At 44.6% G+C, this 14,873-nt stretch overlaps 1 protein-coding gene across 1 annotated transcript in view; it reads left to right on the top strand.

Moving 5' to 3' along the window:
* Positions 1-14,873, top strand: part of LCT (lactase) — a 60,284-nt gene that overhangs the window by 19,904 nt on the left and 25,507 nt on the right. The window contains exons 3-6 of the mRNA XM_004265531.3: positions 1,040-1,123; positions 2,820-2,922; positions 4,345-4,423; positions 7,793-8,519. Of these exons, the coding sequence (XP_004265579.1) occupies positions 1,040-1,123; positions 2,820-2,922; positions 4,345-4,423; positions 7,793-8,519 (993 nt within the window). The remainder of the gene's footprint in view (positions 1-1,039; positions 1,124-2,819; positions 2,923-4,344; positions 4,424-7,792; positions 8,520-14,873) is intronic.

Raw genomic sequence — 14,873 nt, 5'->3', positions numbered from 1 at the left:
ACAGTGACTTTCAAGGGTATGAACTCAATGATCATGTGCTGTATGGAATTGACAAACAAAGCAAGCGCTGATAGGGCAGAGGGGAAGGTTCGAGTGGAGCTCACCAGCGGGGAGCAAGCCTGTGGAATGTTGAGTAAACACCAGTGATAACTTGACTGGGAAAGCCATAGGGAGCCAGAGGAGAGTCAGTTATCAAATGTCACAGTGCACTGGGTTGTCAGCAGATACCATTATTGACGGTCTTTGTCCCAAGGGAAGAGAAGGGGAGAAGACAGGCAATGATCTGGTCTTGGCCAGGATAGAAAAGGCTCGCTGAAAAGGGTAGGGAGGGGATCACCGTGGTATCTGCATATGTTTAGACTCTGAATCTGTAGTTCTTAAAGTATATGTAGGCCAGAGACAGGGCAGAGGGGTATGTCCTTAACTGGAGCACAGACGGGGGTGTCCATGGACCATGAGAGTTCTGTTCTCCAATAATAATGTGGACCAGGCTAAGGCCAGCTGGGATGGGCTTTAAACTGTGGCCTGAATGTAGCCAGTGACTATAGCCTACAATTAAAACAAAACCCCAAACCCCAGTAGGGTCTGCCGAAATTACTAAGGGGCCTGTGGGTGGGTGAGGGCTGCACTGCCTCCGTCCTGCAAAGTGGAAGGCCATGAGGAGGGTGCTGCTCAGGGCAGCTCTGGCCTCTGACTCCCTTCCTTCGTGCTCATCCACTTGGTGGAAACCCACCCTTTCTGGCATATGGTGCTTCTTTCATTCACTCACTCATTCAATTGTGCGCATTTATTGAGAGCTTCCTGTGTGCCAGGCACTTTGCTGAGTGCACACGTGATGTATTCCCCACAGCACGTAGGCACACCCCACACACATTCTCACTGTGTCCCCAGCTTTTCCTCATCCTGCTTTTCCCTTGGAAAATCCCACTTTGGAGTATTCCATTTAGTAATAAGGGGAGAAACAAAAAAAGAATACTTCTGAGCAGTTCTTTGTCTTGAAATTCCTTGTGCTCTGATGATCCTATTTACTTATTTCCAGGACGCAGTTGACTTCCTCTCTCTAGATTTATCTTATGGATGCCAAAGTGAGGCAGGTTTCCGGCAGAAGCTGAGTCAATTGCAGGTAATTTGAGCTGTTTTCCATATTGATGATGGATGGCAAAGTTTCCTGAGAGCATATTAGACATTTAATGCTTCAGCTGATGTGTAAACTGAACTTCCTCCAAGAGTCCATATACTTGCAGGGAATTCCCCAGCGGTCCAGTGGTTGGGACTCTGTGCTTTCATTACTGCCAAGGGCCTGAGTTCAATCCCTGGTCAGGGAACTAAGATCCCACAAGCTTCTCGGTGCAGCCAAAAATAAGTAAACAAATAAAAGAGTCCACATACTTGCAGAGTTGCATCTGGAGAGATTCCTATAGAGAACATCTGGAGGTTAGATAGTCTTCCCTGGAAAGGATAATGAGGGTTGGCTTGTTAAGGTAAATATTTACATGGATCCTCTGCTCTCTTGTGTAGAAAACTACTGAGAATCCAAATTCCAGTGTTCATTCTGAGATTAAAACAGACATTTCATGGATGTGGTCATGTAGATATTTATCCTGACAAGCCAACCCTCACTATCCCTCCACTCTCCTCAGAGCACCTGCACCCCCTCTCTGAGCCTCAGCTGCTGCTCCCCACTGGCACACAGGTGTCTTAGGGCCTGAGGACCCACAGGTTCTGAATTCTTCAGGAGGTACATGTAGGAGTCCCACGTTCCCTTCTCAGAAGAGGCTTTGCTCACCAGAGGCTTCCCCACTCAGCAGAGGGCTCCTGCAGCTCTCCAGTCCTGTGATACCACAGGCTGCCTCACTGCATATGGATCTTCCAGGGAGGGGAAAACCCTCGGTCCCCTTAGGAGTTTGGCTTTGCGCACTGACCTGGCCCAGGGAAAGAACAAGATTACGTGGGTCACAGCTCCACTCACTGGTTCTGAGCGACTTACTTGGTTTCTCGGAGATTAAGGCTTGAGGCTCATTGTTACTGGCTTCTCTGAGAAAATAAAGAACCCGCCTGGCTTCTTTTTAAGTAGTTGCTATTGGTATTTCTCAGTGGCTGTTAACGACTAGAGGAGGAAAACTCAGTGTGGGAAAAATGACAAAACCCAACCTCCCCCAAAAAAGGTAACCTAAAGTGAGGTCAAACAACATGTCAGCCTAAAGATGTTTCTTTTGACACTGAAATGGCTAGAAATGGGAGAGAAATTATACCTGCTCCAATTCTAATGAAGATAGCTTCTTTTAAATTTCTTTATGGAGTATGTCAGATATATCCAAAGGTAGAAGGAAAAGTAAACTGAAGCCATCCCCAGCTTCAAAAGCTATCAACTCGTGGCTGATCTTGTTTCATCTATACCCTACCTTCCCCCTCTCAAACCAGATTGTTTTGAAGCAAACCCTAGACATCCATAAACATCTTGACAGTGGCACCTGATTGAGCTTCTTGTAGCAGCACAGGCCCCTGACATGAGCAGACTGCCTTGTTCCTGGTCCTAACACAGTGACTGGTTCTAGGAGGTACCTTGTAGCCTGAGGTGATGGCAGAAATTAGCCTGTCTCTTTGGTGGAGGTCAGTGTAGAGAATGGTCTATGTTATTGAAAAGTGTAGATTTTTCTCCCTCAAGTCTAGAGTCGGCTCTCTTTATTGACTGAGATGGCTAGCGGTCATTTCCAAAACCAAATTGAGTGTCGTGACTTCTCATCTTTAAAATCTGTCCCTGTTAACAAAAAACTTACTCTAGGCAGCTTCAGTTCACTTGCTGGCCTATATCATTTCAGACTATTGAGCCAAAAGTGGAAGTTTTCATCTTCAATCTGAAACTCCAGGACTGCCTCTCCATGAGGAAGAACCCAGCTGATCAGTTCTTCAGCCTTCTCACAGGTGAGTGGACCATCACTGGAGAGGTTTGGAGTGATATTTGGTACACTGGCTTGTGGGGTAGCTATTTTAAAAGTCTGGGGTTCCAATGGGAGGAGCGACCAGAGGAGGGGTGGTCTGAGAGCCCATCCCAGATGAGTTTAGTGTCCCTTGTCTTCTTGTTGTTGGTCTTGATCCCTTAGCTCCCACTGACCCAAGAAAGGAGAGAGGTTCTGTACGAGGATGGTAAGGATGCCTTGGTCTCATGGAAATAAAGACCATCAGGCCTCAGATGTCAGGTGAAAGCATGGCAACTGCCCTGTGTCCATCTGTCCACTTCCATTACCCCTCCCTCTAAGGTCTCTCATCTCTGCCCCCCTTGGCAGGGCTGCCTCTCTCCCCTCAGCCACCTTACTTTTGTTCATTTCCCCATTACCTAATCAAAATCTTCAGGTATAGGACCCACAGCTCATGGAGCATCTCCTTGGTGTCTCTTAGTTCAAATTCTTGAGAGTGAATCTGATGGGTGGGCCATGTAATCAGAAGATTGCTCCTGGGACTTCCCTGGTGGTCAAGTGGTTAAGTCTCTGTGCTACCACTGCAGGGGGCACGGGTTCCATCCCTGGTTGGGGAACTAAGATCCCACATGCCACATGGTGTGGCTATTAAAAGAAGGAGAAGAAGAAGGTTGCTCCTGGTCCAATCCGGCCAAGGGAAAGTAGGAGGTCCACTAAGGCCTCAGGGGCTGAGGACCACTAGACACTCTGCAGGAAGGGCCAAGGGGCACGCTCCTGCATGCCTGGATATCCAGTTCAGTCTCCCTGTAAGGTCAGAATATGGGAGAAGTTGGTAGTGCCCTTTCTACTACCTGTAACCAGTGCTGAGCTGGCTTCACAGACCTCTTGAACTGCATCCATGGATACCACTTAATAACTCTTGCCCTAACTCATCTTTGATGGTATAATGATTTCCGTTCTTAAATCCCATCACTTTCTAAATGGTTAAAATGGTCAATTTTATGTTTATGTATAGTTTCTTACAAAAAAAATAAAATTCCGCCCCTTTCTGATATTTGAGTTTTGAGTCAGTTGTTCTCCTTGTTTGGTCTCCAGACAAGCAGCATTAGCATCACTTGGGAACTTGTTAGACATTCACATTCTAGAGCCCACCTCAGATCAGAAACTGTGATCAGAAACTTTGGAGTGGGCCCAGCAATCTGTGTTGAACAAGCTCTGCAGGTGATGCTGATGCACATAGAAGTTTGAGAACCACTGTTCTATCACTTTTGACTTCTATAAATCTTTAGCCTGTGGAATTTTCCAGAGGGGTTTGGAGCCATTGCTTGGGGTTTGGGTGTGGTGTATAAGTGAGGAAAACTGTTGATAGTAGTCATGCATAGTGTTGGTTGGGCTTCAGGTGGAGTGAATTAAATGTCTTCTCTTACAGCCATAAGGGAAGAACAAGTGCTCACCATTGGGTTTGATCTTAGTACATTCCTGAGCTGTTCATCAAGTTCCAAGAAAAGGTAATGTTAGATTTCCTGTGGGACTACCAATAACTGATATTTGCAGAATACTCTGTTGTTCTTTCACATGTGTAAACACAGGGGACTGTTGTCATCTGCCTCTTGGACCAGTGAGTCCTTCGTGGCCATTCTAGAGACAAGAGATGAAGGCTCAGAGGGTAAAGCAGGGAGCAGTGTCTCTGGCCACCACACGGTTCTCCTCTAGTTCACCCAAATGCACACAGCTAGCAGAGCTGGTGTTTAAACCCCTGCCTTCTAGTTTAGATCTTGTTGGAGGCATTGTGAGGTTGTGGATGAGCAGGCTGGGTTAATGATAGATCTGCCCATCCCTGAAGTTATGTGATCTGAGTAAGTAAGGTGAGTTCTCTGCACCATTTCCTCACACAAAATGTGAAACATCTTACCCGTGAGGAGATGGCATAGATAGGAAAGCCAGCTGTGCAGCAGGGCAGAAGCCTAAATCAGCAGTTTCTCAGGACAAAGGTTTTAAATTATTGTGGGATTGCAAATAATTTCTTTGCACGTGACTAAAGTACCAAAATTTGTAAGTGACATACTGAAAAAAAATTAGAGTAGATTTGAGGTTATCTCCATAATTATATCATTCTCATGCACTTATATTCCAAAGCGCTTCTCGAGAAAAGTTTGGTGTGGAAGCCAGTGCAGGGAACTTCCCAGAACCCTCAGCTCTCCGTGGGGGTATGTTACACACCTGAGCATCATATACCGTGTGTCAAGGAAGGACCAAGGCCCGGAGGCAATCATTGGCTTCCCAGACCTTCAGCTAGAGTTCACCTCAGACATTTCTAGCACAGCTCTGTCCAAGATCATAAACTTCAGTTGCCACCACCTCTTTGCACTTTTTCTCTTCCAGCATTTGGCTGTCCTCAGCTGTGTCTCCTTCCATTGTTCAGTCCTCTCAACTCACTTCAAATCAGCAGTTCAGATCACCAGACCCTAAGCAGCTGCACATGTCAAGCTTTGTACCGGGAGTATGAACAGTATGATGAGCAAGTAGATCAGAACTGCTCTCTGTTCACACGTGGAGTCAGCTGAGGAGTGCTGGGCTATCTTTTCAGAAAATAAAACTCAAGAGGTCATAATAAACGTGGTACCCTGGGGACTTCCCTGGCGGACCAGTGGTTAGGACTCTATGCTTCCACTGCAGGGGCCACGGGTTCCATCTTGGCTTGGGGAACTAAGATCCCACATGTCACGCATGACATGGCCAAAGAAAAAGAAAGGGGGCACCCTGAGATCACAATGATTGCAAAACCACAAGATGACATGAGACACCGGCTCCAGGATTCTCTAACACCTTGATCTCTCAGTACCTTGCATGCAGGGAAGATCCAACATTGGCTAACGTTAAACCGAGAGTGGGGGCGGGGGGTTCTCACTCAGGTGGATGTTGATGGAGAACCTGCAGGGGCAGGTGGAAGCGCGTCCTGAGAGGACGGGCATCATTTTCTTGTCGGAGTGTTTTAGGCCTCAGAAGTGAGACAGAGAGGCCCGCCAGTGATGCTAGCACAGAGTATGGCAGGAGATACAGACTGCTCCCCAGAGGAGGGAAAAAGAGCATTACCTGGGATGCTCTGAGGTGGCTTAGAGTGGGGGGTGAGGGGTGGCTGAAGGAGGACACTTGGAGGACTGGGCATAGAGACTTTCTGTGCTAAATCTCTTCCCAAGTTAGGCAAACCCAGGACTCCCAGCTCCAAGGCCTGTATGGCAAGTTCTGTGTTATCCAGGGGCAGTTTGTTTCTTCAAGACCTCTTCTCACCCAAGCCAGAAGGACAGTCATAGTCAGAAGGGTTGGGTCAGAACAGCTGAGTGGGCACCCCTCCATGCCCCTGGTATGCTCCAGAGTCATGCATCTGTTTTGGGTAATCCACAACTATAGGCTATCATTTCCCCTCACCACTTTTCTACCAAATGCGGATGAGTTGATGCTTAATAAAATAGGAGGAGCTTAAGTTTGGAAGGTCCAGGCTCCACTCCACTGGAGGGAGGTCTTTCTGCAGTGTCCCCGTCACTTCTACCGGTTCTGTGCTCTGGGCCAAACTTGTATAAGTGTCAGCCCCTCGATGGCCCAAGGACAGGGAGGTGCTCTTGTACTCCACTTCCTCTCCTCATGTGTGTTCTCTTCTCCAGGCCAAACACACCCACCTCCACCAATCCTTCCTCAAGGTTGCCCTCTGCTGGTGTAACTGCTGCATGTTATCCCGCACTGCTTTCCAGCCTGCAGGACAGGACTCAGATAGAGAAAACAATAAAGAAAGAAGGGACGGAGGGAAGGAGGAAGGAAGGAGAGAGAAGGAAAACAGATTAGAAGTAAATAGAATATATCAGACTTCATTGTGTATGAGAATAGTATTTTTATGTTATGCTTTATTTCAGCTATGTTTATTTCTGATGTTTATTTCAGATATTTTATTTCTGAAATAAAACATAACATGCACATAAATGTCTACACATCTACACACATACATAGTGATATGTGGCTAAAAGCACAGATTCTGTGCTGTACCATTTGCAAGCTGTGTAATCTAGGAGGAGTTCTCATTTTTTATAAAAAACAAGATGTAAGTTTATTGATATAAATAAAGCCTGAAGATGGACAGTCTAGAGTGGGTAAAAATCATCAGGAATCCAGGCTCCTATCTTGTTGCTTTGTTATTCTTAACAAAACTTCTACCTCATGGTGCAGGATGGATGCTTGAGCTCCTGCCATTATGACCATAATCCAGGCAGCATGAAGAAGAAAGGAGGTTATAGTCAGGGTTGACATTTGAGTGGTACACATCAGTAGAGATGTACCAGTCATTCAATTATTGAAATATTTCTGTACCAGCTGGTAAGTAGCTGCTGGCCCCCTGATGCCCGAAGTTACTCATTTCTTTAAGTCTCAGTTTCCTCCTCTGTAGGAAGAAGATAAATAATGTAGTACTTATCTTGTACACTTATTTTGAAAATTAAATGAGATAATGTACATACATTTTTATCATAGTGGTCACCATAGAATCAAAAGGCTTAGTAAATTGAAGTCATTATTATTAGCTATGTTTTATAAATATACATTATAAGAAGAAAAACTTTCATCAGAACTGAAGACTGTATTCAAGGGTGATCTAATACAGCAAACAGTAGCATTGGTACAGTATTTTCACTCATGCAGGAGCAATGATAACTCACCTAAGAAGAGACAATAATAATAATTTTCCCATCTACTTGCTGCCCATGACTTTGGGTCGGTGTTTCTGGAATCTTTACTGATTACACACATTGTCACTGTTCATCAGTCTGGGGGCATTTGTAACTTACAGAGTCATTACTTATACTATGTCCCTTTATGTCACTTCACTCCTACAGCTGGTCTTGTTCTCTGACTGACAACCTGACCCTCCAGATTCTCCTGCAGCTGGACCTGGAGACAGCAGTAGACTCCTCTCTGCCCCACTCAGCCTATCAGAGAGTCTGGGAAATGTTTGCCAACCAGTCCAGGGCACAAAGGGATGCTTTCCTGCAGGATGTTTTTCCTGAGGGTTTCCTCTGGGGCGTCTCCACAGGGGCTTTTAATGTGGAAGGAGGCTGGGCCGAGGACGGAAGAGGGGCGAGCATCTGGGACAGAGTCGGGCACCAGAACACCGGCAAGGGCCAAGCAACGCCAGAGGTGGCCAGTGACAGTTACCACAAGGTGGACACTGACGTCGCCCTGCTTCGTGGCCTCCGGGCCCAGGTCTACAAGTTCTCCATCTCCTGGTCCCGCATCTTCCCCACTGGGCAGGGGCAGAGCCCCAACCTCCGGGGCGTCGCCTACTACAACATGCTGATCGACAGGCTGCTGGACTCGCATATCGAGCCCATGGCCACGCTGTCCCACTGGGACCTGCCTCAGGCCCTGCAGGATCGCGGCGGGTGGCAGAATGAGAGCATGGTGGATATCTTCCTGGACTATGCGGCCTTCTGCTTCTCCACGTTTGGGGACCGTGTGAAGCTGTGGGTGACCTTCCATGAGCCGTGGGTGATGAGCTACGCGGGCTACGGCACCGGCCAACACGCACCAGGCATCTCCAACCCAGGGGTGGCCTCTTTTAAGGTACTTCCCATCCTTGCAATGCCTACTTGTTGGAAGAGAAAGGACATTGGGTTGGAAAAATGTTTATTTTACCTTCCCATCAGCAAGTCTTTCCTTTCTTTTTCCTTTAAAGGAAATCAGAGGGAGGGAGGGGAAGGAACCTTCTTAATCACCTTATTTGTCCAAACACTATTCTGGCACTTTAAAAATTGTTGCCACCTCCTCAGAACGGCTCTGATGGATGAGGGAATCGGGGCTTAGGAGGAGAAGCAGTTGGTCGTGATGACATTGCTAGTGGGTTAGCAGTGTGAAGCCAACATTTGAGCCCAAGTCCCTTGACTCCAAAGCAAGTTTTCCATGTCAGCCAGGACTCTTAATTCCAAGTGACAGAAAACCCAACCCAAACTGACTTAAACAAGGAGGGAATTTCTGAGTTCTGGAAACTGAAGAGTCTTAGTTTTAGCTGATCAGAGTGGAGCTTGATTAGACCACAGATGGTGTTACCAGGACTCGATTTTTCTTCTTCTCTTGCTCCCTTCACTGGCTTTATTCTTGGGCTGGCTGGTAGCCAGATGGCCACAATCCTTCTCTCATATTTCAAGATCAGCAGAAAACAGAAAAGACAGCTTGCCTCTCTTCTGGCGTTCCCAGGAAAGTTCTCCCCGTGCTCATGGTCTCTGCATGGGTCGCGTGCCCATCCCTGAACCAGTCACTGGGTCTAGGCTAGGGGACTGTGTGGCATTGATTGGTTTTGACCCAGGTCCCAGCTCTACCCCTCAACACACTGGCTGAGAGACAGGGAAGTGGCGGTGGGGGAGGGTGGTCTTTCCAGAGGGCAATCAGGGTATCATTTCAGCAAGAAGGTGATGTGTATCCTTGAGACAAAATTTAAAATGGCTTAACATGGGTCCCATCCATCATTTCCCTTTTTCTTCAAAAGCTCCCAGGAAACCTACCAGCTTCCCTGGCTGCATTCTTCAGGACAATTAGTCTAGCTTTCCCCCAGCACCTTTTGGGTTCTCTTCTCTTCTGAAAGAGGAGCATTCACTGGGCCCCAGGCTAGATGTTAAGTGCCATCAAGACACTTAACTGTCCATTAGAAAATTAGAGAACAATTCAAAATACCCACAACGACAGTGAGCTGGAATACTGTGAATAAATGACTCAGTGAAATGCCAAAATATAGCACTTAAGTCAAGGCTTCCATTCTGCTCTTGTTCAGCAAGTGACCGTACCCACGGAGAGAGAGAACACTTCTGAAAGGGGAAAGCTTGAACCTTTCTGTTTGTCTCTTTGTTGTAAAACTCATCCCAGCCTTTACACCTTAGGCTTCTTATCCCTACAGCCGTGGCTCCTGAGACTTTTCTACAGAGACTTTTATGAGAAAGTCCACCTCATTTTTTTTTTTTTTTTTTTTTTTTTTTTTGTGGCTGCGTTGAGTCTTCGTTCCTGCGTGCGGGCTTTCTCTACTTGCAGCGAGTGGGGGCTACTCCTCGTTGTGGTGCGTGAGCTTCTCATTGCGGTGGCTTCTCTTATTGCGGAGCACGAGCTCTAGGCGCGCGGGCTTCAGTAGTTGTGGCACGCAGGCTCAGTAGTTGTGGCTCGCGGGCTCTAGAGCACAGGCTCAGTAGTTGTGACACACGGGCTTTGTTGCTCCGCGGCATGAGGGATCTTCCCGGGCCAGGGCACTAACCCGTGTCCCCTGCATTGGCAGGCGGATTCTTAACCACTGCACCACCAGGGAAGCCCCACCTCACTTTTCTCTTTCAATTCTTCCTTTTATTTATAAAACATTATGACACCATTAAGGAAAAATTTCCAAGAAAAGATCTTTTTCATAGTTCTACTAGTATTTCCTTCCAGTCATGGCTTCCTTACATTCAGAGTGTAGTCACAGTGTGCACTCAGCTTAGTGCCCTTGTTTTCTTTTTGTTGTTGTTGTTTTTATTGAAGTATAGTTGATTTACAATGTTGTGTCAATCTCTGCTGTACAGCAAAGTGACTCAGTTATACACATAGAGACTTTTTTTTTTTAGATATTTAGTCTTTATTCTGAATCTGATAGACAACAGTTATTTTTTTAATTTTTAAATTTCATTTAATTTATTTTTTTATACAGCAGGTTCTTATTAGTCATCAATTTTATACACATCAGTGTATACATGTCAATCCCAATCTCCCAATTCATCACACCACCACCACCCCCCCACTGCTTTCCCCCCTTGGTGTCCATACGTTTGTTCTCTACCTCTGTTTCTCATTTTCTGCCCTGCAAACTGGTTCATCTGTACCATTTTTCTAGGTTCCACATATATGCATTAATATACGATATTTGTTTTCCCTTTCTGACTTCACTCTGTGTGACTGTCTCTAGATCCAGCCACGTCTCAACAAATGACCCAATTTCATTCCTTTTTATGAAAAGGAATTGTATTCCATTGTATATATATATACCACATATTCTTTATCCATTCATCTGTCGATGGACATTTAGGTTGCTTCCATGACCTGGCTATTGTAAATAGTGCTGCAATGAACATTGGGGTACATGTGTCTTTTTGAATTATAGTTTTCTCTGGGTATTTGCCCAGTAGTGGGATTGCTGGATCATATGGTATTTCTATTTTTAGGTTTTTTTTGTGTGTGTGTGTGTGTGTGTGGTACCCGGGCCTCTCACTGTTGTGGCCTCTCCCGTTGCAGAGCGCAGGCTCAGTGGCCATGGCTCACGGGCCCAGCCGCTCCGCAGCATATGGGATCTTCCCGGACCGGGGCATGAACCCGTGTCCCCTGCATCGGCAGGCGGACTCTCAACCACTGTGCCACCAGGGAAGCCCTATTTTTAGTTTTTATAAGGAACCTCCATACTGTCCTCCATAGTGGCTGTATCAATTTACATTCCCACCAACAGTGCAAGAGGATTCCCTTATCTCCACACCCTCTCCAGCATTTGTTGTCTGTAGACTTTCTGATGATGCCCATTCTAACTGGTGTGAGGTGATACCTCATTGTAGTTTTGATTTGCATTTCTCTAATAATTAGTGATGTTGAGCAGCTTTTCATGTGCTTCTTGGCCATCTGTATGTCTTCTTTGGAGAAATGTCTATTTAGGTCTTCTGCCCATTTTTGGATTGGGTATTTTGTATTTTTAATATTGAGCTGCATGAGCTGTTTATGTATTTTGGAGAGTAATCCTTTGTCCGTTGATTCGTTTGCAAATATTTTCTCCCATTCTGAGGGTTGTCTTTTCGTCTTGTTTATGGTTTCCTTTACTGTGCAAAAGCTTTGAAGTTTCATTAGGTCCCATTTGTTTATTTTTGTTTTTATTAACATTACTCTAGGAGGTGGATCAAAAAAGACCTTCCTGTGATTTATGTCAAAGACTGTTCTTCCTATGTTTTCCTCTAAGAGTTTTATAGTGTCCAGTCTTACATTTATGTCTCTAATCCATTTTGAGTTTATTTTTGTGTATGGTGTTAGGGAGTGTTCTAATTTCATTCTTTTACATATAGCTGTCCAGTTTTCCCAGCACCACTTATTGAAGAGACTGTCTTTTCTCCATTGTATATCCTTGCCTCCTTTGTCATAGATTAGTTGACCATAGGTGCATGGGTTTATCTCTGGGCTTTCTGTCTTGTTCCATGGATCTATATTTCTGTTTTTGTGCCAGTACAATATTGTCTTGATTACTGTAGCTTTGTAGTATAGTCTGAAGTCAGGGAGTCTGATTCCTCCAGCTCCGTTTTTTTCCCTCAAGACTGCTTTGGCTATTTGGGGTCTTTTGTGTCTCCATACAAATTTTAAGATTTTTTGTTCTAGTTCCGTAAAAAATGCCATTGGTAATTTGATAGGGATTGCACTGAATCTGTAGATTGCTTTGGGGAGTATAGTCATTTTCACAATATTGATTCTTCTAATCCAGGAACATGATATATCTCTCCATCTGTTGGTATCATCTTTAATTTCTTTTATCAGTGTCTTATAATTTTCTGCATACAGGTCTTTTGTCCCCCTAGGTAGGTTTATTCCTAGGTATTTTATTCTTTTTGTTGCAGTGGCAAATGGGAGTGTTTCCTTAATTTCTCTTTCAGATTTTTCATCATTAGTGTATAGGAATGCAAGAGATTTCTATGCATTAATTTTGTATCCTGCAACTTTACAGAATTCATTGATCAGCTCTAGTAGTTTTCTGGTGGCATCTTTAGGATTCCCTATGTATAGTTTCATGTCATCTGCAAACAGTGACAGTTTTACTTCTTCTTTTCCAATTTGTATCCCTTTTATTTTTTTTCTTCTCTGATTGCCGTGGCCAGGACTTCCAAAACTATGTTGAATAATAGTGCTGAGAGTGGACATCCTTGTCTTGTTCCTGATCTTAGAGGAAATGCTTTCAGTTTTCCACCATTGAGAATAATGTTTGCTGTGGGTTTGTCATATATGGCCTTTATTACGTTGAGGTAGTTTCCCTCTATGCCCACTTTCTGGAGAGTTTTTATCATAAATGGGTGTTGAATTTTGTCAAAAGCTCTTTCTGCATCTATTGAGATGATCATATGGTTTTTACTTTCAATTTGATAATATGGTGTATCACATTGATTGGTTTGCATATATTGAAGAATCCTTGCATTCCTAGGGTAAACTCCACTTGATTATGGTGTATGATCCTTTTAATGTGTTGTTGGATTCTGTTTGCTAGTATTTTGTTGAGGATTTTTGCATCTATATTCATCAGTGATATTGGTCTGTAATTTTCTTTTTTTGTAGTATCTTTGTCTGGTTTTGGTATCAGGGTGATGGTGGCCTCATAGAATGAGTTTGGGAGTGTTCCTTCCTCTGCAGTTTTTTGGAAGAGTTTGAGAAGGATGGGTGTTAGCTCTTCTCTGTTTGATAGAATTCACCTGTGAAGCCATCTGGTCCTGGACTTTTTTTTTTTTTTTTTTGGCGGTACGCAGGCCTCTCACTGTTGTGGCCTCTCCCGTTGCGGAGCACAGGCTCCGGAGGCGCAGGCTCAGTGGCCATGGCTCACGGGCCCAGCCACTCCATGGCATGTGGGATCTTCCCGGGACAGGGCACGAACCCGCATTCCCTGCATCGGCAGGTGGACTCTCAAGCACTGCGCCACCAGGGAAGCCCGGTTGGAAGATTTTTAATCACAGTTTGAATTTCATTACTTGTGATTGGTCTGTTCATATTTTATATTTCTTCCTGGTTCAGTCTTGGAAGGTTATAGTTTTCTAAGAATTTGTCCATTTCTTCCAGGTTGTCCCTTTTATTGGCATAGAGTTCCTTGTAGTAGTCTCTTAGGATGCTTTGTATTTCTGTGGTGTCTGTTGTAACTTCTCCCTTTTCATTTCTAATTTTATTGATTTGAGTCCTCTCCCTCTTTTTCTTTTCTTTTTTTTTTTTTTTTTTTTTGCGGTATGCGGGCCTCTCACTGTTGTGGCCTCTCCCGCTGCAGAGCCCAGGCTCCGGGCACACAGGCTCAGCGGCCATGGCTCACGGGCCCAGCCACTCCTTGGCATGTGGGATCATCCCGGACTGGGGCATGAACCTGTGTCCCCTGCATCGGCAGGTGGACTCTCAACCACCACGCCAAGAGGGAAGCCCTCTCTCTTTTTCTTGATGAGTCTGGCAAGTGGTTTATCAATTTTGTTTATCTTCTCAAAGAACCAGCTTTTAGTTTTATTGATCTTTGCTATTGTTTTCTTTGTTTCTATTTCATTTATTTCTGCTCTGATCTTTATGATTTCTTTCCTTCTGCTAACTTTGGGTTTTGTTTGTTCTTCTTTCTCTGGTTCCTTTAGGTGTAAGGTTAGATTGTTTATTTGAGATTTTTTTTGTTTCTTGAGGTAGGCTTGTATAGCTATAAACTTCCCTCTTAGAAGTGCTTTTGCTACATCCCATAGGTTTTGGATCATCGTGTTTTCATTGTCATTTGTCTCTAGGTATTATTTGATCTCCTCTTTGATTTCTTTAGTGATCTCTTGGTTATTTAGTAATGTATTGTTTAGCCTCCATGTGTTTGTGTTTTTTATGTTTTTTTCCCTGTAATTCATTTTTAATCTCATAGCATTGTGGTCAGAAAAGATGCTTGATATGATTTCAGTTTTCGTAAATTTACTGAGGCTTGATTTGTGACCCGGGATCCTGGAGAATGTTCCATGCGCACTTGAGAAGAAAGTGTAATCTGCTGTTTTTGGATGGAATGTCCTATAAATATCAATTAAATCTATCTGGTCTATTGTGTCATTTAAAGCTTCTGTTTCCTTATTTTCATTTTGGATGATCTGTCCATTGGTGTAAGTGAGGTGTTAAAGTCCCCCACTATTATTGTGTTACTGTCGATTTCCTCTTTTATAGCTGTTAGCAGTTGCCTTA

Source organism: Orcinus orca, chromosome 7, assembly GCF_937001465.1.
Source record: "Orcinus orca chromosome 7, mOrcOrc1.1, whole genome shotgun sequence".
Taxonomy (NCBI): domain Eukaryota; kingdom Metazoa; phylum Chordata; class Mammalia; order Artiodactyla; family Delphinidae; genus Orcinus; species Orcinus orca.
Note: the sequence above shows the minus strand (reverse complement) of the source record. Positions and strands in the feature narration are given on the sequence as shown.